The 26,792-nt window shown below is 38.3% G+C and overlaps 1 protein-coding gene across 1 annotated transcript in view; it reads left to right on the forward strand.

The window, feature by feature from the left end:
- LOC150084505 (transcription factor 12-like) overlaps positions 1-26,792 on the forward strand; it is a 288,229-nt gene that overhangs the window by 237,231 nt on the left and 24,206 nt on the right. The window contains exon 12 of the mRNA XM_090375252.1: positions 13,122-13,267. Within this exon, the coding sequence (XP_090231378.1) occupies positions 13,122-13,267 (146 nt within the window). The remainder of the gene's footprint in view (positions 1-13,121; positions 13,268-26,792) is intronic.

The raw sequence follows: 26,792 nt of genomic DNA on the forward strand, positions 1-26,792 counted from the left end.
TACGTCGGGGAAAACTGGCAGAAGACTCAGCAATCAATTGTGTTTCAGAACACGAAAGAGCCATTCGTTTAGCAGGCATAGAACACTCAGCCATTGATGAGCACTTCTGGTCACCACAACACAACATTGACCCACACCGCGATGTCATGGTTATCAATCGGTCCCGCCATTACCGGTGCCGCACCTGGTTGGAGTCACTGCACATTTTTGTGCTCTAATACTTCCTTTAACAGAAACAGAGGATGTTGTGTCCATTCTATTACTGAAGCAACCATCCTTATGGCTGACAAACTTTGGCAATCACAATGTTCCCATACATCACAGCCACAAGCTTTGCCCTCTAACAGCTAATTGTTGCTACATGCAGTTCACCATAGATGATACACAACCTATGTGCCCTCGCATGTATTTCAGGACTTGTAGATTAACTGTTAAAACTAATGAAGAGCAAAATACTGCCCGAAAGCTCTTTTGTATTACTGTTTACTGTACGTATTTTGACATTAAACCTATTTTAATTGCATCTTGTTATTAGCATTAGCATTAGTAGAGGCATTTGATGCAAGAAAGCAAGCTTATGCAGCATCAGCCAAAAAAAAAAAAAAAAAAACCACTTCCACTTCACCCCTCTGTTCGTTCAAAATACCTGTCCAGCTGAGCCTTAAACTTATTTAGGCTATCAACCTCCACCACAAGGGATGGAAGTCTGTTCCACCAACCAACCACCCGCTGGCTAAAGACAAATTTCCGCACGTCTATCCTACATCTGTCTTTCCTCAATTTGAATTTATGCCCTCTCAGGTGATTATTCTGAGCTAGAGGAAGAATCCCATCAGCATTGAGCATGCTTAAACCATTCAAGGCTTTATACACCTCTATCAGATCACCTCGCTGGTGCCTAGTCTCCAGACACTGTAATTTGCAAAACTTAAGCCTTTCTTCGTAAGAGCACCCCTTTGTTCCATTCACTAATCTTGTTGCCCTTCTCTGTACTCGTTCCTGCAGCTCTACATCCTTCTTGAAATGAGGCCTCCAGACCTGTATACAGTACTCTAGGTGTGGCCTGACCATCGCCTTATACAATGGAATAATCACCTCCTTATCCCTGCTGGAAAAATTCCTGTATATCATTGACAATACTCCATGAGCTACTCTTGCAGCCCGTCTGCACTGCTCAGAGAACTTCATATCTGCCTGCACAACCACCCCCAAGTCCCTTTCATTCTCTACCACCGTCAGTGTTGTACCATAGAGTTGATACGTTGCTCTGGGGTTGCTGTTTCCCATGTGTAGTACTTTACATTTGTCAATGTTAAACTTCATTTGCCACCTCTCAGCCCATCTGCTCAACCTTTCCAGATCCTGTTGCAGAAGCATAGTGTCAGTAGTGTCCTTGACAACCCTGCCAACCTTTGTATCGTCTGCAAACTTGGACATTAATCCCGATATACCATCATCAATATCATTTATAAATACAGAAAACAATAATGGACCCAACACTGAGCCCTGAGGGACTCCACTAATAACATCAGTCCACGATGAGCAGTGTCCATTGATTACCACTCTCTGTCTTCTCCCCCTCAACCACCCCTTTATCCATAGCAGCAATTTGCCCCCAATGTCACACTGCTCCAATTTGTGTAGCAGTCTTCCATGTGCAACAGTATCAAAAGCCTTTCTAAGATCCAAGTATATAATATCAAAGTTATTCCCTGCATCCAGTTCTTTTGTGACTGCATCATAGTATCCAATCAAGTTGGTCAGGCAAGACTTCCCCTTAACAAAACCATGCTGTGTCTGAGCTATAACTGAAGTCTTGTCTAAATGATCCTGCAGTGCGTCTTTAACCAGTGCCTCCGTTAATTTTCCTGGAACAGAAGTCAAGCTCACAGGTCTATAATTACTTGTGTCAGCCTTTGATCCTCCTTTGTGAATTGGGGTCACATTTGCACATCTCCAGTCTGTGGGTACCTATCCTGAGTCCAAGGAAGCTCTCATAATTATGGCTAAGGGTTTGCTTACTTCCTTTGCTGCCTTCTTTAATATAACTGGATAGATCCCATCCACCCCGGGTGCCTTTCTTGTGTTTATCTTCAACAGTTTCTCCTCCACTTTACTCCCAGTTATTTCAAGATTCTGTAACTTACTGCTAGAGTTGAATACACCTCTGGCATTCCCCTCGCTGAATAACTCCTCATGTGTGAATGTCGATGCAAAATATTCATTTAGTTTGTTAGCCACCTGAGCAGGATCATCAACACTTGACCCATCAATATCAAGTGGACCAATCTGATTCTTCCCTTTCCTTCTAGAGTTTACATAAGTAAAGAACTCTTTGCTGTTTTTCTTTGCATCCCTTGCCAAGGATTTCTCGTAATCTGCCTTCGCCTGCCTAACCTCCTTTGTAACTTGGTTGCATATCAACTTGTATCTATCATAGGCTTCTGTGTCATGTGTTAATTTGTAAGTATCCCATGCATTTTTCTTCTCTGCCATATGCCTCATTAGTTCATCTGACATCCATTATTTTTATTTCCAGCATAGTAAAATATATGAATAACATTATTTCTTGCACATTCAGTGTTTCTTGCACATTCTAGCACGTGTATCTTGCAAAATCAGTCAGTTTTCTGGTGCAGTTTTGCTAATTAGTATCTGCTTCTAACAAGATTTTCAAATTCTATGTTTTTGACAGTGGCAAAAAGACACTGTGTGTGGTTGTGTGAACAATCCAGATATATTTTGTTACATTTGTGAAAAATGTGTATGCTACATATTTTGGAATTAACTTCGGTGAACAAGATAAAAGTTGGGCCCATCATAAAGTATGCCATGCATGGTGGAGCTTGCAGTTGTGGCAGTGTGGTAAAAAGGAAGCCATGATATTTGTTATCCCCATAGTGTGGAGAAAACTGCCAGATCATATTAAATAAATGATTGCTACTTTGGTTCCTTAAATATGGAAAGTTATAACATGGAGAAAAAGCAGTGCACTGTGTTGTACCCCAACAACATCGCTTCATGTGTAAGGCCAGTACCCCATTGAACTGGTGAACTACTGGTACCACCTCCACCAGTTCTTGAACACATACCATCAAATCGTGAATCTAACATTTGTAATCTAAAGGAAGATATAAACTATTTTGATGAAGAAATTCAGCTGCTTACACAGTTTAACTCGATGATCGCATGAGAGATTTAAATTTAACCACAGGGTCTGTAGATCTTTTAGGGTCAAGACCGAAATCCAAGAATCTTTTGACTCCACGAATACTGTTTTCGTGGCACAGACATCATGAAAAAGAATTTGTTCCCCGTTTTCCCAAAAAAGGCTCAATGATAATATTGCTGCAACATTCCTGTAGTTACAGACTGTATTGGTGTTTTCTGCCAGCCAACACGTTGGAAGCTATTTTGGTTGACTCATCTAAGCAAAGCCACAAGTAGACTGGAAACAAGTATACATCAATTTCTCTAGTCCATTCAGCACACTTAAAGAAAATTCCAAAAATATTAAGCTTCTTTTGGGGGGGGGGATCATTACAGGGATTGTGCTTGGCTAATCTACTCAATTAGTGAAATTAAAATTTTTATATATCACCTGGTATTGGCTCATTATAGCCTTAGTTGCTAATGCGCCAATAAAACCCAACAACCAATCAACCAACCAACCATCTAATATTTAATAATGTGTTGCCCCACTTTTGCTTTAATCACACACCTTATCCTCATTGGTAAACTGCAAACCAGTTTTTGATAACAGAAAAGCAGTATTTTGGCTCATTCCTCCTCAAGCACAATGGTTAATTCAACTTCTACAGACTTATGGCCCATTCCAAAGCTGACATTACATTACATTCCAATGCTTAATGGAGTAAACACCAGGGCTCTGGGCAGTCAAAGAAATTTTTGCTTGCCATTCTCTTCAAATTAAATTAATGTAGGTGTACAGTATATGACATTGTGCATTGCCAAGCAAAAACAGTAAAGCTCACCTCTCCTCCATTCTGCTGCCATAGTGCAAGAAGAATGGCATTGTCACTGTCCACACGCCATTACTCTTTCAGAAATTAACATTAGCAGAGGCAATGTGATGCAAGAAAGCAACCTTATATACCATCAGTCAAAAAAAAATCTACCCATTTCACCCATCCATTAACCCCAAATGTTTGGCTAGTTCTGCCTTGAATTTATTTAAGCTGTCAACTTCCTACAACTACAGATGGTGGTTGATTGCTGGAACAAACTTCCCATTGGCTAAAAGCAAATTTCACATTTATTCTACAAGTGTCTTCCTCAATTTGAATTTATGTCCCCTCAGGCTACTAATCTGGGCAAGAGGAAGAATCTCATCAGCATTGAGCTTGCTCAAACCATTCAAGGCTTTATACACCTCAATCAGATCACCTTTCAAGTGTCTAGTCTCTGGACACTGCAATTTGCAGAACTTAAGCCTTGCTTCGTAAGAGCAACTCTTTGTTCCATTCACTAATCTTGTTGCCCTTTTCTGTACTAGTTCCAGCAACTCTACATCCTTCCTAAAATGAGACCTCGAGACCTGTATACAGTGCTCAAGGTGTGGCCTGACTATTGGACATGTGTATATGTAAGGGCGGCACCTAGAGCGTTTGTTCAACTCTGCCTCGTATCTCTGTGAAGAACAGTATCACTACAAATGGGCCAGATATGTGTGTGACGTAGGTTTGTGTGTATTATGTGTGTGTGTGTGTTCTGTTATGTTCTGGCCTCTTGGCTACCCAGAAGCATCAAGTCACCTGGACAGATGATTCTGGGTACTTGTCCGCACCATGGGAAGGTGGGCCAGTCCCGGCAAAACACATACTGTCTCAAGAGAGACTCTGCCCCATCTAGTGTTGCCAGAAGGTGGGCCAGATTCCTCTGGGGGCCCATTCCAAAGGGAGGAGGAAAAAGAAAGAAGAGCAGGGAAAAAAAGGGTAAAAGGAAGGAAGAAAAAAAAACACAACCACCTGTGGTGCAGTTAGGGGGGAAATAATTTTTTTAATTAAAAAATAATTTAATTAATTAATAAAAATTAAAAAATAATAATAACAATGAAATAAATTGGCTAGACTAGAGTGGGAACTCGAGGCAGAGCGCGTGGAGAAAAAACAAATAAAAAATTTTAAAAATAAACTATTGGCTTATACAAGGAGATAAACACTTCCTTATCCCTGCTAGAAAAATTCCTATATATCATTGACAAGACACCATGGGCTATTCTTGCAGACTGCACAATTACCCCCAGGTCTTTTTAATTCTCTACCACCCTGAGTGTAGTACCACACAGTTGATACATTACTCTGGGGTTACTGCTACCTATATGCAGTACTTTACATTTGTCAATGTTAAACCTCAGTTGCCACCTCTCAGCCCATCTACTTAACTTTTCTAGATCCTGTTGCAGTAGTGTACTGTCATTAACAACCATGTCAACCTTTGTATTGTCTGCATACTTGGACATTAAGCCTGATATACCTACATCAATATCATTGATAAATACAGAAAACAACAATGGGCCCAACACTACCCCTGAGACACACACTAATAACACTAGCCAACAATTTCTAAAAATTTTTTTTCGATAATATGAACAAAATCAACTGATTTTGACTAAATAACATGTGCTGAGAACAAAAATGACAGTAGAAAGTTCAGAGCACATTGTGTTTTCACGTTGTGGCTTCATGCTAATTTTTACTTATCTAAATGTACTTGACTACTTTTCTTGTAAATTAATTGCGTGAAATAGAAATGACGAAAAGTAAACATTCCAAATGAATAAAAAATAACATATAAACTTAATAAATACCTATTTGGATTTAAGTAAGCAATTAACCCACAAAAGTGGAGGCAAAAATAGAAAATCGTACTACTTACAGTTATTTTTTCCTCTTATTAGCAGAATGGTCCTCCCTTATCAGAAACCAGCAGTAGTCACCCATCATTGCTGGATTCCATCATCCTTGATACCTCTACTCCATAGTGTGGATATCTTTGGTTGAATCATTTCCCCTGCTTGTTAGTGATAGATCCCAAGTTGTCCGGAAAGAAGTCCAGGTGCGAATGTAGGAAGTGTACCTTCAGCAATTTGGCATCCTAACCTTTGATAGTTATCCAACAATTCTTCTATCAACTCTTTATAGTTCTCTACTTTTTTATTTCCTAAAAACCCACTAAAAACAGCTCTGAAGAATTTCCATGCAGCTAATTCAGTGGTGTTAAGTTTAGTTTCAAAAATTTCATCCTTTACAAGCTGTCTAATTTGTGGGCCTACGAATATATCCTCCTTCAACTTTGCATCACTAATTTTTTGAAACTGGGTTTTTAAGTACTCGAAACATTTGCTATTTTTGTGCAGAGCTTTTATAAAATTTTTCATGAGACTCAACTTAATGTGCAAAGGCGGAAGAAACACCATTTCAGGTTTCACTAAAGGTGTGCATTTGATGTTGAGGTTTCCAGGAACATATTGATATTGATGGGTCAACTGTTGATGATCCTGCTCAGGTAGCTAACAAACTAAATGAATATTTTACATCGACATTCACACATGAGGAGTTATTCAGCGAGGGGAATGCCAGAGGTGTATTCAGCTCTAGCAGTAAGCTAGAGAATCTTGAAATAACTGGGAGTAAAGTGGAGGAGAAACTGTTGAAGATAAACACAAGAAAGGCACCCGGGGTGGATGGGATCTATCCAGTTATATTAAAGGAGGCAGCAAAGGAAGTAAGCAAACCCTTAGCCATAATTATGAGAGCTTCCTTGGACTCAGGGGAGGTACCCATAGACTGGAAATGTGCAAATGTGACCCCAATTCACAAAGGAGGATCAAAGGCTGACACAAGTAATTATAGACCTGTGAGCTTAACTTCTGTTCCAGGAAAATTAATGGAGGCACTGGTTAAAGAAGCACTGCAAGATCATTTAGACAAGACTTCAGTTATAGCTCGGACACAGCATGGTTTTGTTAAGGGGAAGTCTTGCCTGACCAATTTGATTGGATACTATGATGCAGTCACAAAAGAACTGGATGCAGGGAATAGCTTTGATATTATATACTTGGATCTTAGAAAGGCTTTTGATACTGTTGCACATGGAAGACTGCTACACAAATTGGAGCAGTGTGACATTGGAGGCAAATTGCTGCTATGGATAAAGGGTTGAGGGGGAGAAGACAGAGAGTGGTAATCAATGGACACTGCTCATCGTGGACTAATGTTATTAGTGGAGTCCCTCAGGGCTGGGTCCATTATTATTTTCTGTATTTATAAATGATATTGATGGTATATCAAGCTTAATGTCCAAGTTTGCAGACGATACAAAGGTTGGCAGGGTTGTCAAGGACACTACTGACACTATGCTGCTGCAACAGGATCTGGAAAGGTTGAGCAGATGGGCTGAGAGGTGGCAAATGAAGTTTAACATTGACAAATGTAAAGTACTACACATGGGAAACAGCAACCCCAGAGCAACGTATCAACTCTGTGTACAGTGGTAGAGAATGAAAGGGACTTGGGGGTGGTTGTGCAGGCAGATATGAAGTTCTCTGAGCAATGCAGACGGGCTGCAAGAGTAGCTCGTGGAGTATTGTCAATGATATACAGGAATTTTTCCAGCAGGGATAAGGAGGTGATTATTCCCTTGTATAAGGCAATGGTCAGGCCACACCTAGAGTACTGTATACAGGTCTGGAGGCCTCATTTCAAGAAGGATGTAGAGCTGCTGGAACGAGTACAGAGAAGGGCAACAAGATTAGTGAATGGGACAAAGGGGTGCTCTTACGAAGAAAGGCTTAAGTTTTGCAAATTACAGTGTCTGGAGACTAGGCACCAGCGAGGTGATCTGATAGAGGTGTGTATAAAGCCTTGAATGGTTTGAGCATGCTCAATGCTGATGGGATTCTTCCTCTAGCTCAGAATAATCACCTGAGAGTTCATAAATTCAAATTGAGGAAAGACAGATGTAGGATAGACGTGCGGAAATTTGCCTTTAGCCAGCGGGTGGTTGGTTGGTGGAACAGACTTCCATCCCTTGTAGTGGAGGTTGATAGCCTAAATAAGTTTAAGGCTCAGCTGGACAGGTATTTTGAACGAACAGAGGGGTGAAGTGGAAGTGGGTTTTTTTTTTTTGGCTGATGCTGCATAAGCTTGCTTTCTTGCATCAAATGCCTCTACTAATGCTAATGCTAATATTCTTCTCTGATGGGCTATTCCTTCACAATGTAATGATGTTCTACTGCTCGACTATCCCATAAACACAGGAAACAGCAATAGTAAAACCACCCTGTAGTCCAAGCAACAAAAAGATTACTTTTAAATCACCACAGATTTTCCATCAATATTTCTTATAGTTTAAAGCATTTAATAGCAGTGACATGCTATCATAGGTCTCTTTCCTAGCCACTGAATGAGCCACTGGGACTGATGGTTTTATATTAACATTGTGTGGCAAAACTGCCTTTAAACCAAGTTTAGAAGAATCAATGAATATCTCCATTCTTCAGGATTGTGTTCCAACCCTAGTTCATCCATCAATCCGTTTACATCTTTGCAGACACGAAGAGAACCTTCCGTTTCATAATAACCCGCAAACTTTTCATTTCGGTTTATAAACAAAGAAATCCTCTTTGTTTTTGCCAGGAAATTCCACTGTTGCAACCTAGATCCTAATAGCTTGGCCTGTTGCTTTGAAAGATTTAAATCCCTAACCAAATCATTCAGTTCACTTTGCTCAATTAAATGTGGGGATTTTGTCATTTTCAGGATTGTAACTACTATCAGCAGGTGTTGAGGGGGCAGGTATGAGCTCTAGTGACTCTTGCTCTTCTTCCGGAATAGTGATTTCTTCACAACTTGGTAGAAGAATAAGAAGTTCCAGTATATGTGTCACTGGTCTTTTTTTTTTTTTTTTTTTTATTATGAAAACACCAAACACCAGAGGTATTAGAACCTATAGTACTTAGTACCATGCTTGGGTTGGAGATTGAGAAGATGAAAGAAAATATTTGTTGAAATTAGACTTGAACTTCTGTAGACTGTAATTTTCAGGAAATACGTATGAGGGAAGGAAGGTTGTTCCAGAAAATGGCAGTTGAATGAATAAACAAGGAAGATGAAAAGTTGGTTCTGTGAGTTTGAAGTTGGACAGTAAATGGATGTTGGCTGGTGGTTGCACGTATTCAAACTGTTTTGAAAGAGAGAGGGGGAATTATAGAAACCAATTCAGAAGAACAGTGCCCATGGAAGTATCTGTAGAAGAGGCATGCAGCAGAAACAGTATGTCTATGAGACAGCGAGTGGAGAGACTCTGTTAGAGAGGAATCATTAATTAACCTCACTGCCCTCTTCTGAATGGAATCAGGAAGACTGAGAGAGGTTTTGGGGGCACCACCCCAGATGCGGGAACAATATTCCATGGTAGGCCGGATTTGCGATTTTTACAGAGCGAACAGCTGTTTGGAAGAAAAGTAACGCCAAGAGCGAAAGAGAAAACCAAGTTTTTTAGATGCAGAGGCAGCAATATTTGTAATTTGCTTTCGCCAAGAGATTAGAAGTCAGGGTAATCCCCAAAAGAGATGTATCATTTTGCCTAAGAGCAGAAGAATCCTTTTTGCGAGATATAAGACAAGACTGAGTTTTAGAAGGATTGAAATCAACTGAGTCTTTGTCCCACTGGAGGATTTACCTGGAGGTCTGCATTTAAGGAATTGTTAGCGGATATTAGAGAAGTTGAAGCTGATTGAGCAGGGCAAGGTTTCTCAAAATAAAATTGGAATGCAATGTGCTATCATCGGCAAAACTATGGATAGGATTTCCAGTCAATGGAAGAAGGTCGTTAATATACAAGAGGAAAAGAGTGGGGGGAAGTACTGAACCTTGGGGGAACCAGCATTAGTGGAGAAGTTAGAAGACAGAGAACCATCTACCATCATCTTCCATGGGCGATCAGAGAGAAAACTGGATTACCACTTACAAAAAAACCGTTGGAAAACTATAAGATGGAAGCTTGTTTAGAAGACCTTTATGCCAAACATGATCAAAAGCTTTTGAGATGCGAAGAGCAACTGCTTGTGTTTCACTGAACTTTTCCATCGAATTAGGCCATAAATTGGTCACATAAGCCAGAATATCACCAGTGGATCGACACTGACGGAATCCGTACTGGCGATCTTTGATCAGACGGAAGGTTTCTAGGTAGTTTAAGAGTTGGCGGTTAATTGATTTCTCCATTACTTTAGAAAGAGTAGAAATAATTGCAATAGGACGATAATTGGATATGGGAGGAATTTGTCACCCTTTTTAGGAATTGGCTGGATATGAGCAAATTTTCAAGCAGAAGGAAAAACACCTTTGGAATAAGAAAGTGAAAAAAGGCGGCAAAGGACAAGAGTAAGTTCAGGAGCACAGGTTTTGAGAACATGTGGAGAAATACCATCAGGACCTGGAGCTTACTTAGCATCAAGATTCATCAAAATCCTTCTGATATCCTTTTGACGGAAGACCACGGGAGGCATTGAATGGAGTGTGTTGGGAATGGTGGGAGGTGTGTAACTAAGATCATTAATACATGAGTTGGAAGAAAAATGGGATGCCTGCAAGTCAGCTTTATCATTGGCTGAAGGGACAACAGGACCATCTGGTTTTGACAGAGGTGGGAGCAGAGATGGGCAAAAGCTGCGACCAATAGCTTTGGCAAAAGACCAGAATGCTCGGCTACCATTAGGGGAAGAAGCGAGTTTTCTACACTTAGCCTGTTCAAACTCTAGTTTGGACTGATTAATAATTGCTTTACAATTGTTGCGAGCTTTGGTGTAGGCAGAAATGAAACTGAAGAATTAGAAACAAGCCAATTACAATATGCAACATTCTTCTCTTGAACAGCCTTAGCACATTTATTGGAAAACCAAGGTTTAGATAAAGGACGAGATTTTAAAGTGGAGTGTGGGATAACGGATTCCATTCCTGCAAGAATAATTTCACTGTCACGATCTAAGCAAATGTTGACCTCAGAAGTTTTGAAACAGTAATCTGACCAAGGAAAAGAAGTCTCGCAGGTCATCCCATTTTGCATTCTTGTAATTATTTATTATTATTATTAGCCATATGTTGCAAGGAAGCCTGAGGCTTATGCCGCACTGCCAAAAAAAAAAAATAATAATAAAAATTTTAAAAATCCCGAGTTACCCTGAGAGAGAGAGAGAGAGAGAGAGAGAGAGAGAGAGAGAGAGAGAGAGAGAGAGAGAGAGAGAGAGAGAGAGTTGTTGTTGTTATTTGGTTTCTAGGAGCATTAGCAACTAAGGCCATATTACTCTGGTAATGAGCCGACCGGGCTAGCCGGGTGGGTGAAGTGCCTGCCTGGCAACCCAAAGGTCACGGGTTCGATTCCCGCCTCGGGCTTGGATCAAAGTACTGCAAAAACCTTGGGAGGTGCATTATGGCCACAGAAGCCTATGCGCCAACAACTACCAAAAAAAAAAAAGAAAAAAACTCCGGTAATATGCAGTGGTCATTCCCTGACTTTTCCCCATCCTCCTGAGAGAGAGAGAGAGAGAGAAGCAGAAAGGAATCGCCAAGAAAGAGAAGAATGATGTTATCCAGATCAGGATCCTGGTTTTGCCAAGCCCATACTCACCAGATGTGAGCCCCTGAGGTTTAATTCCAAACAACATGAGGTTGGGAATAGCCATGAGATAAAGGTTCCATTGGAGAAGAGACAATCACCAAGTTGTGATCTGAAGTGCCTTAAGGACCACTCACTTCGACCGTATACTTAGAAGGGTTGTGTGTGAGAAAAAGATCAAGTGTATTATTGGCTGTATGATTAGGATTGTCCGGTATTCTTGTAGGTAAATGAACAATCTGTGGTAGGTCATTAGTAATTGCAAAAGCCTCAGCATCTCGACCTGCTGGGTCAGTGTGACTAGAAAACAGAAGCCAGCTGGAGTTGTGAACATTAAAATCACAAAGGAAAATTACCTCACTGTTAGGAAAGTTGGACTGGAGAAAGTCAAGTTGCAAAGACAGGAAGTCAAAGAGCTCCAAGTGATTAGTGGAGTTGGGAGAACGGTAGAGACAACAGATGAATTTGACACAATGAGGTAGAGAGATTTTAAGCCAGAGAAGATCAAAGAGAGGAGATTCCAAATTGCCAAGTCTCTGACAGGGAATATCAGAACGGACATATACACAAGTACCATCTTTGAGGCGAAAGGAATCATACAGCGAATAATTTGGGCATCTGAGATGAGCAGTAGTTGAATCAACTGATAACTGAGATTCTGTCAGAAAAAGTACATGGGGTTTGGCAGACTGCAAGTGGTAATGGACATCGTTGAGATTAGAATTGAGACCACGTATATTTGTGAAATGAATTAGGAAGTGCTTGGGAGGTTTAGATCTTTTTGCAGATAAGCTTGCTCGTTTGACAATTCATGGTGTATTCAATAGTAAGAAAAAGTGGGTGGGACATGCTGTATGAAGTAATGAAATTTTGGATATGGCGTACATGTGGTAAGAATATACCCAGATCCTTGACATAACGTGGCCTCGACAATGCTCCCCACATACACACTACTCGGACTCCCTCCAGTCACTATCTGTGACTGGAGGGAGTTATTTACCAAGATTATACACTAGCTGATCTGGAAGCCTCCTAGAGAGTTACCAATAGGTTTGGTCCGGTGTACTAACTAGCGGCCGGCCTGCGAACACCATTTTAGAGCTGTACCCTCGGAATTGGCCAAGCTCTTCACAGGGTCAGTCTAAGTGTATGATTAAATTTAATGAGTTTATAATGTCAGTAGAACTTTTTTTCATTTTTTTCCCCATTCATTTATTCAGTCCTATATATACACATGCACGTTTTTAAAAAGGGATTAGATAATGCTCTGAATTTAAAAAAAAAAAAAAAAAAAAAAATTGTTGTCATAAGGCATACAATCTCTTATGGAATATGACCTCTGCTTATAAATTTGTATTATACCTGTGTTACTTAGTTTTATACAGTTGCCTGTTATGCTGTTAATATGATAAGAAAATTTTTGTTTTCCTCTGCTCCACAAATAATCAGGGTGTTTTTTTTTTTTTTTTTTTTTTTTGCAGAATCCGTGTACGAGACATTAATGAAGCTTTCAAAGAACTGGGCAGAATGTGTATGATGCACTTAAAAACAGACAAGGCAATGACAAAACTGAGTATTTTGCATCAAGCTGTTGATGTTATTACAAACCTTGAACAACAAGTTAGAGGTATTCATGTTAATTTTTTAATGTTATTTTAATTATTAATATAAGTCTTATTTTGTTTTATCCTTTTTTTAAATTAAAGGATATTAGTTATTTATTGCACCATTTTTGGTATGAGTTGTAAATGACTGGTAAGATTTGAAATTGCCTTTTCAATTAAAATTATAATATATATTTTTAAAAAAAAATTCATAATATGAATCCAGCATTGCAATATTATTTGTCTGTTATATCACAGTGCCTCCATAGCCAGGTGGGCATGAGCAGCAGCGCGTAGTACATGCTTCTTGATTAGACCGGGGTTAGAGTCCGTGACCACCGAATACGGAGGATGCGGAAAGGTCAGGGAATGACCACTGCATATCCCCGGAGCAATATGGCTTTAGTTGCTAATGCTCCTAAAAACCAAATAACAAACAAACAAACTGTTATATCACGGTTATGTAAATTGTAGAAAAGAACATGCAGACTTCGTATAAATGACAGTTGCTTCCTTTTGAGCTTGATGTCATGTCAGACCTCTTTCCAGTTTTGCTGGAAGGTTTGTGTCTTATGGTTTTTCCAACATGCATATTTTACTTCTGTATCTTATTCAAGTTCCCCCCCCCCCCCCAAAAAGTAAATATGTATATATGGATTGTTTTTATTGACATGGACTTCAGAACTGCCATTAGACAGCTCTAGTTTTGCTTTTGTTTAACATACAGATTTAGTATATATAAAATCATACATTATTAAACAATACTTCTGTAAACAAATCATTTATTATTATTTTATTTATTTATTATTATTTATTTTTTGTTGAAAGTGGAAACAGTGATTTAATTTCTAGAGCTGAATGCCTTTTTTACTTCACTTTTTGTAATAAACAATTTTCGTATGACTGGTAGGTTATGCAAGTCCTGTGTTCAGGAAAATGTTTCTAAATCCAAAGTAAAAAAAAAAAAAAAAAACCCAGCCTTGACTGCTGAAATTGTGCAGAATTTGCAGGTAATCTGTTTTCTTTTTTGGCTGATGGCAGGATTTATACAGATATGATTATTTATTCTCTAGTTGTTATTCCCCCTTGAATACAGGTTTTCAAGTGTCTCAGTTGTTTTAGATTGTCATTGATTATCTGTGAACAATTGAGTTTGCAGATGAACACAACGGATTTCAAATGCTGCCTTGAGAAAACGTCTGGAGGGCCATTCCACTGGTCCACTTCAACCAATCCATTTTCCTAGTATATTGGAATCTATTGACTTTTCAAGGCAAAATGCTTACGAGCCCTATCCTGCTGAAACCAAAAACATCAAAGCATTGCAAGTGGCATAGTGTCTAAGTACCACTCTAAGACTTCATTCAACATTGCAACATATATTTCCCCTGACACATTAGCATTAAAAAGTATGTACTGAGTAATTTGATTTCATGGAGGCCACACCAGATCATTTTGAATATGAGTCTCTTCTACCCAATATGGGTTCTCATTTACACAATAATGGTAGTTGTAGCAGTTGCTGTTCCATTGAGGTGGAAAACAGCCTCATCACTAAACAAAGTATCAGTGTAATTGGAAGATTGCACCATTTCCTCCTGTTTTATCCACTCATAAAACTGTTGATCTTTTGAAATTATCGCTGTGAAGTTCATGCATGCAATGTGACTATATGGATGGAATTTGTTTCACTGCAAAATGCACTGAATGGATATGTGACTTCCTGTGTCTTGAGCAAATTTTCACATTGAGCTATGGGAGCTTGTTGCAGCATTTGCTAGCACAGTTACAATATGATCCTGTTCCATACTTGTGCACAGATGACACTATATACTTGTCTGTAACATTTCCTGTTTCACAGAGCTATTTCATTAACTTTGACACCACTCCTTGTTGAGGCTGTGCCTTTGTGGATGTCACTGGTGGAATTCTTCCACAATTTCTCTCTCTTAATGCCTATAATGCTGGAATTTGTTATAGCCTGCATTATGTAACTGCATGTCTGTAATGTACATACATGAAATTAGAAGTCACTCACAATAGTACTTTTTTCTTCAGGTGAGCAGCTGACTTGAGCATTACCTTTGTAAGAAATAGAGAAAAACTGAGAGAAAGAGAGCTGCTATCAAGTATTTTGTTGGAATATGACTGATATTTGCAGATTGGCGGCCACACTAGGTGGATATGATAGAGGGGCTCCAAAGACTTTCAATTTGACATATCGTTGATATCAGTGAGTTGTCATATGGTACAGTACAGGCCAAAGTGACTCAGGGCATGAAAAAATATGCAGCAAGATGGGTGCTTCAAATGCTGAAACCTGACCAGAAGCACAATGCAACCTTTGTAAAGTCACTCTCTTCTCTCCATGTTCTGTGCTGACCCAGAAGACTTTTGTGACAGATACATAACAATGGATGAAACACTGCCCCATCACTTTGACCTTGACTCAAACAACGAAGCATGAAATTAAATAGAGTGGATGATTATTTTGTGACGGATGCTGTGGATGCCTGTTGGGATCATGCTTTGGAACGTCACTGGGAAAAATGTTTTAGTGTTGCAGGAAACTAAGTTGAAAAATAAAAATACTTTCATTGTTGTCCTGTTATTTCTACTTGAGAGGTAGAGTGATGTTATCATCCCTTGTACTGCATTCTCCATACCTGCATTGAAATGGAATCTTAGACCAAATATAGGTGATTTGTTTTCAGAATTTCAGTGCCATAAGATATTAGTTGGATACTGTATAGTATTCTGTGCAGAAATTGCTGCTTTTACAGTAAGGCCATAAGAATAGCATTGTGGGCAGTGTTAAAAGAAGAGGCTCATTTAAATGCAGAAAAAGCTGTAACAGCTTGCCAATGAAATTAGTAGATAATTCTTGTGGATATATGTTGTTTCTTTGAAAGAAATGCTAAAAGAAAAAGAAAGGAAGGCTCTAAAGACCTAAATATTCATAATGAAGAGTCAAGAAAATATTAAAATATATACAGTTGTGCCCCCCTATCCACTGATTCAGTTACCAGCGGTTAACCACAGGAAAAAAAAATGAAAAAACTTACCACGTACTACTCGCGTGTCCAATATGATGCTTCCCTTTATTTTTTATGATGCCAATTTTAAATCTAATAGCTTCTCTTTATTTTTTAGTGTCGCATATGGTTTGGCCACCAACATTATAATGGTTCTTTAGAGATTTAATGGATGCACTGTTTTCAAACTTTTGAATAATTTCAAGTTTTTGTTTAATTTGAAAGCACTACTCTTGTGTTTGCCCATCATTTTTGCGATTTCTAAACAAAAAAAAAAAAATAAATAAAATAAATAGTTACTATAAAAAAAAAAAAAAAAAAAAATTCCAACATCCCTGACATAAATAACGAAGCAAAATTTGTCCTTTTGCAATGCAATGGAACACAACAATCGACACGATGCACCAAAACAAACTAAACATTTGGGGGGGGGGGGTTTGAGCGGTAGGTGTGAAACAGCAGGGGTTGCAAGATAATAGGTATACTAATCTCCCAATAACCATCTGGTTTTTGTTGCTTATTTGCGAATCGAAAAATAAATGTTTATGCCTATTCTAGTTATTACATGTACAGGACCACTTTTACTTAACAGAGGTTTGCAAGATTGCTTGCGTGGTGGGAACCATTACTTGATTTTCTTAAGGAAGAGGTGGTCACTCAGAAATTGTTATCTGTGCAGGAGTCTAAATTTATTTCTTATTTGGAAAAATACCACCAAAATGTATCAAATTCAACTCTGGAGTGGAAATCAAAGAAGAGGAAATATGATTCTGACTAGTGTCTAGTTCTACTAGTAGGATCATTGCATAGCTACCAGTTCTGGATTTACAATGGATAAGCCACCTTTTTTTTATTATTATTATTTATTTTATTTTTTTCTTGATTTGCCTCTTCTCTGTTACACCATCTCAATATAGCTGGTGATAGTTTCTCTGACTTTCTTTTCACCAAAAAAAAAGTAATTTTTTAAAAAAACTTTGAATTTCTGTTTATTTTATATAATAGATTGGCTATCGTGTGTGCTGTGGTAGTCTACAATGCAAAATAGAAATGTACTATAATAGTATTGTGTGCAGGCATTTCTTAGAACTTTTGTGCAAAGCGATTAACAATGCCTTTCAGTAAAATGATAAAAAGAAATACATCATAATTTCAGAAGATATACACTGTCCAGTCAAAATATTATGATAACCCCAGTAACAGACTTCAGAGAGGAATCACTGCAATGACCTGGTCCAACAGAAACAGGCAGGTGGCAGCAGCATTTTGGTGTAGGGGGATATTTTCCTGGGGAATTCCTTGGAGCCCCTTATACCATTAGACTGGACTCTGAATGTTAAAAATGACCTATCCATTGTGGTTGACCAGGTACCACCCCTTCATGGTGACTGTCTTCAATGGCAGATGTTTCAGTAAGATAATGCACCCTTGCCATGTTGCTGGTGTTGTTCAAGAGTGACTTGCCAATACGAAAGTGACTTCTAGGGTGTTACCTAGGCTGTTGAATTCACTGGATATGAGTTCCATAGAACATCTCTAAGATTACATAGATTGGCAGATTTGGCATTTGTATCCTCTGCCACAGGCTGTCACAGATCTACAAGACGTAATCATGGCGCCATAGTACAACATACCTCCTGCAACATTCACAGGTCTTATGGAATCCATGCCTTGCTATGTGGTCATAATATTTTGACTGGACAGTGTATATGCAAAATTTTCTGTTTATTGTAAAATCTGAAAAAGTAACACAGTTTGCCTTCTGTTCTCTATCTAGATGTAATCAGACATTGCAAACAATTAAGCATAATGACAATAAAGAAACTGCAAAAATAGATATTGCATTTCATGGTGACGATGTCATATGTGCCCAGTGTTTATTTGCAACTTTTAAATACATTTCGAAGAAAAAATTTTCTTTTCATCATTGCAAAGACTTCTTTACTTAGGTAAACTCGAGAAGGAAGAGGATGAATTAGATTAGTCCACTGGATAGTAATGGTTCGACTGTTGATGATTCTGCTCAGGTAGCTGATAAACTGAATGAGTATTTTGCATCTACATTTACACATGAGGAATTCTACAGGGAAGTGAAGGCCAGAAGTTTATCAAACTGTAAGAGAGAGCTAAATGATTTTGTAATAACTGAGAGCAAAGTGGAAGAGAATTTGTTGAAGTTAAACATAAGAAAGCCACCTGGGATGGATGAGATCTATCTAGTTATAAGGGTAAGTCTTGCCAGATCAATTTGATTGGATACTACGATGTGGTCACAAAGGTGCTGGATGCAAAAAATAATTTTGATATATACTTGGATTTCAGGAAAGCTTTTGATGCTGTTGCACATGGAAGACTGCTGCACAAATCGGAGCAGCTTTGTATTAAGGGCAAGTTGCTGGTGTGATAAAGGGATGGTTGAGTGGGAGAAGACGGAAAATGGTGATCAATGGACACTGCTCTTCTTGGACTAATGTTATTAGTGGAGTTCCCCAGGGTTCGGTGTTGGTCCCATTGTTGTTATGTATATTTATCAATGATATGAAGGTATATCAGACTTAATATCCAATTTTGCAGATGATACGAAGGTTGGCAGGGTTGTTAATGAGAGTAATGACAGTACACTACTGCAACAGGATCTAGAAAAGTTGGGCAGATGGGTTGAGAGGTGGCAACTGAAGTTTAACATTGATAAATGCAAAGTGCTACATATAGGTAGCAGTAACCCCAGAGTAATGTGCAAACTGTGCGGTACTACATTCAGTGTAGCAGACAGTGAAAAAGACCTGGCGGGAATTGTGCAGTCAGATAGTTTTCTGATCAGTGCAGATGGGCTTCCTGAGCAGCTCATGGAGTCTTGTCAATGATATACAGGAATTTTTCTAGCAGGAGATGATTATCCCTTTGCAGTGGTCAGGACACACCTTGAGTACTGCATGCAAGTGTGGAGGCTTCATTTTAGAGAAGATGTAGAGCTGCTGGAATGAGTTTAGAGAAGGGCAGTGAAATTGCTGAAGGAGACAAAGGGTTGCTCTTACCAAGAAAGGCTTAAGTTCTGCACATTACAGTATCTGGAGACTAGGCACCTGCAAGGTTATCTGATTGCAGTGTATAAGGCCTTAATGGTTTGAGCAAGCTCAGTGCTGATGGGATTCTTTCTCTTGCTCAGATTGCACCCTTGGGAAACATAAATTCAAATTTAGAAAAGACAGTTGCAAATAGATGTGCAGAAATTTGTCTTTAGCAAACAGGAATTGACTGCTGGAACAAGCTTACATATATCGTTGTGAAAGTTGATAGCTTAAATAAATTCAAGGAAGAACTAGACAAACATTTTTTGGAATGAATAGATGGGTGAAATCGGCAATTTTTTTTTTTTGGCTGATGCTGTATAAGTTTGTTTTCTTGCATCATATGCCTATGCTAATGCTTGTGACTGCATTATGAATATTATCCATTGAAAGTGCAAAATGCTAAGGAAAGCAAAGTTTTCAGAATGATGGACATTGAAAATGCAAGTTTTTCTTCCATTCACTACTTTATGAAATTGTTTCCTTAATTATACCTTTGAAGGACAATGAAACAAGATAGGATGAAAGTTCAGGATCTACTTGCAACTCTTCAGAATGGATGATGTTTCAGCCATTACCGAATTAGAAGATGCTATTTATGCCAAATTTGGGTAAGTTAGCTACTGTCTGAAACAAATAGAATTTTGAACTATGCAGGATGTGAATGGTGCTGTCTTACCATGAAGATTAGAAGGGAAATAAAATCGTCCATGTCCAATAAAATGGTAATCCGTTTCATACATACTATTTGATATAGTGAGTCTTTGCTGCGAACAGACTTGAGTGTACAGATTTCTTGAAATCAGTAGCCACCTAGTGTTTAATTCACTTAAGATAGATTTATATATCAGGCCAAAGCATGTGAAGCATCCTCAAAATATATAATTATGTTTTTTTAAGAAAAGGATTCTCCCTCTCAGATAATGTGGACGCAAACAATGGCTTGTTTGGCTTAATACCTAAATCCAGTCAGAGACTTAACAGTTACTGGCTGCTTCATGCTAATAAGTGATAAAGAAATCTTGTAATTGGAATATGTTTTGACTGATATCACATGTTAGATCAGTGGCTTGAATGGGTGCCTTTTGTATATTTTAAGAAGCTGAATAATGGAGATGCTCAAAAATTAAATACAGTCAAACTTGATTATAATGAGCATCAAGGGACCGACAAAATTTCCTTATTATAACCATTACTCCACTATATCCATGATGAGTTAAACTACCTCCTATTTTTTTTTTAATTCTCAATAACTTGATAAAAAGATAGATTCAAAACACAAAAGAAATATTGGAGAGAAAAAAAATACAGTATTAGTGTATACCTACATATTATTTGTATTAATATGCTTGTATTTGGTTTTTAAATCAATCCAGCCAACCGTTATTACATACAAAATTGTTGCATCCAAATTGAGCCTTCAAGATCAGACCGTCTGTTGAAAATCCAGCAGTTTGTGTAAAGTGTATTTAGGGTCTCACGGCACCAGGGGTTTCCCCCATCTCCTAATTTTCATTGCAATTGTGAGACAGTACTGTCAAGGCCAGAGATTTTAATGTGTGGGCTGTGTATATGTGTAGTGTTGTGTGCCATTGTTCTTCTGGCTGTTTAGCCGTTGGGCCCCTATTGGGACCCATCATATTTTGCCATGTGGAGGCAGTCCCAGTGGATTTATATTTACTCTTGCAGGCTCTGCCACCTAATTTTCTGAGATTTCAGTGGCTAAGGCCCTAAAAAAAGGGGGGGAGGGTTAAACACTAAATAAAAAAAGCCAAAAGAGGTTTATGCTGACATAATTTAGATTTGAACGCTATTAGATTTTGATAGCTCGTGTGGGCATACACTGGCGTCTTAGACACTGGGGGGGGAGAATTTGGGGGAGAAAGACAGAAGTATGGGGATGACAGAGAAGACGACCCCCAAATGGATCAGTGAGGCAGGCCCATGCCTACCAGGTGAAAAGAGGGTCGACAGGGAGCCAGAAAACTCTTCCCCCCACCAGGGAAGAAAGGGATGATAGGGACACGCAAGGGAGTATGGTTTGGAGGGCCAATATGGCTGACACCAGGGCTGTGCTAGTCGTTGTGATCTTCCTAGGTTCAGGTGTAGTGAACCATTAAAACAGTGTTTCTTCGGTGTTTGTAACCTCACTTTCTAATTTTTTTTTTTTTTTTTTTTCGGTTATGTTCTTTTCAAGTGCCGATATGTAAACATTTGGCAAAACTCCAGATCTTTGGTACTAGTCCATATTTCGACAAACAGACAAGAACAAAGCAGTGATTGGCAGGTGCCACTCACTGCTTCCCCGCCCACTGTTCTACTAGGGTGTTTATCTCCCCACTTGCTGTTTGTTTTTAAATCGTAAACTAATTTTCCGATTTTAAAACAGATGGATGGGGGCTAAACACCCTACTTAAGCTAAGCACCCCCCTCCTCGACGACACAAAACAATCAGAAAGAAAATAGCTTCACAATAATCACCCAATCACAGAACTCGACTGTACATTCACTCCGTTCTATGACCACACTATGCAGAGACAAGTGGTTCCCAAATAATGGAGTTCAGCCAAACATGTTTATTCTTCCATAATGTCATTACTGTTGAAGAGGACAAAGAAACTTTTTACACACTTCTACATTTTTTGACCTTTTCGCGAATCAAGAGATACTTTCTTTTGTTAGATTCCGAAGGAAGGGTTCGTTTCTGACTGATTTTATTTTAAATGACAGTAACATGATCTGCATACAAAGTTCTTAGAAGTCCCGTTGACAAAATTCTTAGAAATTCTTAATCGTCGTAAAAGCTAAGTCGCCCTTTTCATTTTTGTCTATTCCAAAAATTGGGTTTTTCCGACTACCCGAGAAATTAAAAATGTTTGCATAGTTACCAAAATTTGTTAGGTATATCCGTGTAGTACACTCATCATAACAGTGAGCAATTGCATTAGCAGAGGCATACGATGCAAGAAAGCAAACTTATGCAGCATCAGCCAAAAAAAAAAAAAAAAACCCTCCCATTTCACCCCTCCATTTGTTCCAAATGCCTGTCCAGCTCAGCCTTAAATTTATTTATGTTATCGACTTCCACAACAAAAGATGGAAGTCTTTTTCCACCAATCAGCTACCCGTTGGCTTAAGGCAAATTTCCACACATCTATTCTACAACTGTCTTTCCTTAGTTTGAATCTGTGTCCCCTCAGGTTCTTAATCTGAGCAAGAGGAAGGATCCCATCAGCATTCAGCTTGCTCAGCCCATTCAAGGCCTTATGCACTTCAATCAGATCACCTCACAGGTGCCTACTCTCCAGGTGCTGCAATTTGCAGAACTTAAGCCTTTCTTCATAAGAGCACTCCTTTGTCCCCCTCACCCACCTTGTTGCCCTTCTTTGTACTCGTTCTAGCAACTCTACATCCTTCCTGAAATGAGGCCTCCAGATCTGTACACAGTACTCTAGATTGTATGGGAATACACCTAAATTAAAAGAATTATGTTTTTTTTTTGTTCATTACAGCTGTGACCTCATTATTTCCTTACTCCAGTAAATACAGTATTTAGGTTTTACCTGTATTTAGGTTCCACTGTGCAGTCAGTCCTCGTATAGTACGATAGTTGTGTTCCTAGAAACCCTCGTGCAATGCAAAATCGTGTAATATAAACAACAGGCCCTATGGGAAAAATAGGGTTAGGTGCCGACCACCCAAGATCGAACACACATTTTTAACCAAAACATTACCAAACACAATAAATAATCGTTAAAAAAATACTTACATATTTTATTACGACTATTACGTAATAAAATATTACTAATGCTTTTGCTTCTATCGTAAGCAAACTTGTTTTTTGTTTGATTTTCTATCCAAACAGTTGACAGCCGTTGCATCTCTTCCAATTCTTTGTGTCTTAATCTAATGGATTTTAATTACACTTTGAGTTGTTCCTGCTATGAAAGTTGTTTTTATTTTCTCTGCATTCTTTGTAATTCTTGGCATTGCCTCATTTAGGTCTGTAACACGTGCAATATCACATGGTCTTTCATTTCCCCCAAAGCGTTTCAGTTTCATATCTTTTCGCTATCGACAGTGGCAGACTGGCCATAAGCCTTACCGGAGAAACCCAGGTGGCCGGTGTGATTTTGGCCATAAACAGCAGTATGAGGCCACTATAAATTTTCCCGGGTAAGAATTTTTGATCCAGTCCGCCTCTGTTTATCGATATCGCTTTTCTTTTTCTCTCTGAATCTGCAATGTCTTCACCAGGACGCTTCCTTTTCACACCTTTTAAGTATTTTACTAATTTTTAGGGAATAAAGCACAATTACAAAACGAGGAGGCACGCTTGATACACATAAACAAAGCTGCGCGCGTGTAGCAACTGAATAAAATTTATTCAGTTGCTACACCGTAAAGGCAGAGATACACTATTAACACCTCACATTTTACTAAAGGACATTTCTAGGGGTTACTACCATAAAACAATAAAAACAATTTCCAGTTGCGTTTCTGCTAGTGGAATCTGTTATAAACTGGTAGTAAACTCGATCTAATTGCATTTGCGATTATACCGATAGCTGGAATTGTGTTGGTTTTTACGTTATTATGGTGAAATGTGTTTCCTCTTCACTGATATAAACACATAAATACATTTTCAGAATCTTCTCTTCATTCCTATCGTGTTGTGTTCAGTTGGGGTGATTCCGCGTTCGACTGCCATTTCTTGTAAACACAAAGGCGAATCGTGCATAAGCGAATTCGGTTCATGTTATATAAGATATCGTTCCCCTATTTATAAATCGTGTATGATCGAATTCGTGTAATGTAAACACGTGTTATACGAGGACTGACTGTATGTACCAAAAATTAGCACATGCATATACTTTGCTGCTTCGTACTTTTTTTTGTTATTTAATTAATAGATATCAGAGCTGCAGTAGCTCAATATGTTCTACATTATATATCAATTAGTTAAGAAAAGGAGGAATTACCTCTATGATGTCTTGTAGAATCGCTTCTGTGCTGATACTCTATTTGCATCAACTATACAAATAGTTGATGCAAATAGTACATAGACTGAATTAAATTACGTAAAAATTCAATAATGTACATCATCCCTAACCCATCTCAGATTCGTGGTCCTTCACATGCATGTGCCAAGATTGCAATTAATTTCTGTTGTAATAGCTGCAGTTTCACTTTCCTGTAATCATGACTCTGCCAAAAAGCCCCATCTGCTTCAGTGAAATAACAAAATTCTTTTAGTTTCTAATGTTTCATAGGATTCTTAATGTTTTTTTTGTTTTAATATGAAACATTTAAATTATTTTTAAAATGTGGACAAATTGTATTCTCTCACTCAAAGATTAGGGTTGGTGATTCGTTGTATTTTGGAGTTGGACTTTGGGTCCGAGGGCCTCTGATTCAATGGTGCATTGGATCATTGATTTTGTCTGCGAGGGTGCAGAATACACGTAAGCTACTTGTATAGTTGATTCAACAACGGAGAGTATTAGCATAGAAGTGTTCTACAAGACACCATAGAGCTAATTCCTCCTTGTCTTAACTAATTGTTTTTTTTATGTATAGTCATTGTAATTATTCATGGAAAATTTGTGATTTTTCTGAGAAGTGAATTTCATTTGACTTATTAATAAATTTGCATGTGCAAATTCACATTTAGTTTTATTTGAGACCAGTTAATTGTTCTTAAATAAAATTAAATTGTAATTCAGTTGGAATATTTTGTGACAGATATCACGTTTTATCACGTCACATGTTGGGCGCCTCCATAGCCAGTTGGGAAGGAGCAGAAGTGCGTAGCACAAGTTTCTTGATTAGACCGGTGTTTGAGCCCATCACCACCAAATACGGAGGATTTGGAAAGGTCAGGGAATGACCACTGCATATCCTGGAGCAATATGGCCTTAGTTGCTAATGCTCCTAAAAAACAGACAGACAGACGTCACATGTTTATATTTTTATTCTAGTATCTAAATGCACATTCTCAGAAAAGGTTTGCTGGTGCCACTTGACCTTAATGGGGGCACTGCATTGGAGAGCCCTGTGTTAGATGATTATTTTCTGTTAATAAAGATTTACTTTAAATTTCAATGTTTGTACTTATAATTGGCATTAATTAATTAGTATTAATTTTTGCACATCTATTTGCAGTGCTTGTTTTTTTTTTTTTTTAAACAGAAAAGTAATCAAAAGACAACTACTTTGTAATTTACCAAAATGGGATGGGGAGAATAAATGTTTTAGATCTAATACTGTTGTTGATAACAGGCTTTAATAACTGTTAAGGAAAAAGCATACATATAAATGCATTCCTTCATAATTAAATATAAATTTATTGTTTTAGAACATCTAAAGTAAGAAAATTATTTTAAAATGTGATTTATTTCATTTCAGAATGGTATGTATAATATGTGCAGGAACTCCCCGACTTATGTAAGGGTTGCATTCTGTGCAATGCTACGTAAGTTGGAATTTCCCCCATGCTTGTGCAGCACTCAAAACTGCTCGCTGAATTGATTGAATCAAAAAAGAAATGTTTGATGAACATGTAAATAGAATTATTTATTGTATTTATTCAATTTTTTTATCTCGTGCAGGAAAAATTACAAAAGTGTGCAATTTAAAAAAAATTTCAAAATTATAAAATTACTAAAAAAGGGAGGTGACAGGCATAATGTAAGTAAGATTTACCTCTCGAGCATTGTTGCCAGAATCGACATCTTCAGCTGTTAAGTACGTTGCTGCAGAGGTTGAGGACTGTGGAGATTTAGAAGGGGTTGGCTGCTCAACCTTATGAGAAGAACATATTAATGGATGACTGGATGGTGGCTTTTTTCTTTTCATTGTAGATTTCTTTGTAGCAAGCATATCATTTGCCCCTCTTAACTTTTAAGAATCGTTCGCTGTCAGGATCCATCTTCTCAAACCTCGCCATTGCCAGTGCAATTTCACGAAATACCATTGCCATCTCTCTGGTGATGAAGCATCTCGGCTCCTCATTTGGTTCACCTTGAGCTTCATCAGCATTTTCTTCTTTCACTATCGCTGCCTGCGGGTCAGTTAGTTCTTCGTTAAATAATTCCTTCTCTTCTTCCTCTATTAACTCCTCCATGTCTTTGGTATCAACTTCCAACTGAAGTAGCTCTGCAACCTTTACAATTTTATCTGTAACCTCTTCATAGGATTCGTCTTTTTCAAATTCTTTGAAGCCTTTTACGTGCCGTTGGCATATTTTCTTTCATGTATTATTTAAAAACTTTTAATAATTTCTGCCCAGGCCTTATTAATGTTTAAGATGACGTGGTAAATATTGTAAGATTTCCAAAAGTCTCTTAATGTAAAATTTTTCTCATCATCTACTGCAGACAATGCCTGAGCAAATGTTGTGTGTAAGTAGTATGCTTTTAAATTAGAAATAACACCCTGATCCA

The sequence above is a fragment of the Mastigoproctus giganteus genome, chromosome 6, assembly GCF_048544385.1.
Source record: "Mastigoproctus giganteus isolate SK-2022 chromosome 6, ASM4854438v1, whole genome shotgun sequence".
Taxonomy (NCBI): Eukaryota; Metazoa; Arthropoda; class Arachnida; order Uropygi; family Thelyphonidae; genus Mastigoproctus; species Mastigoproctus giganteus.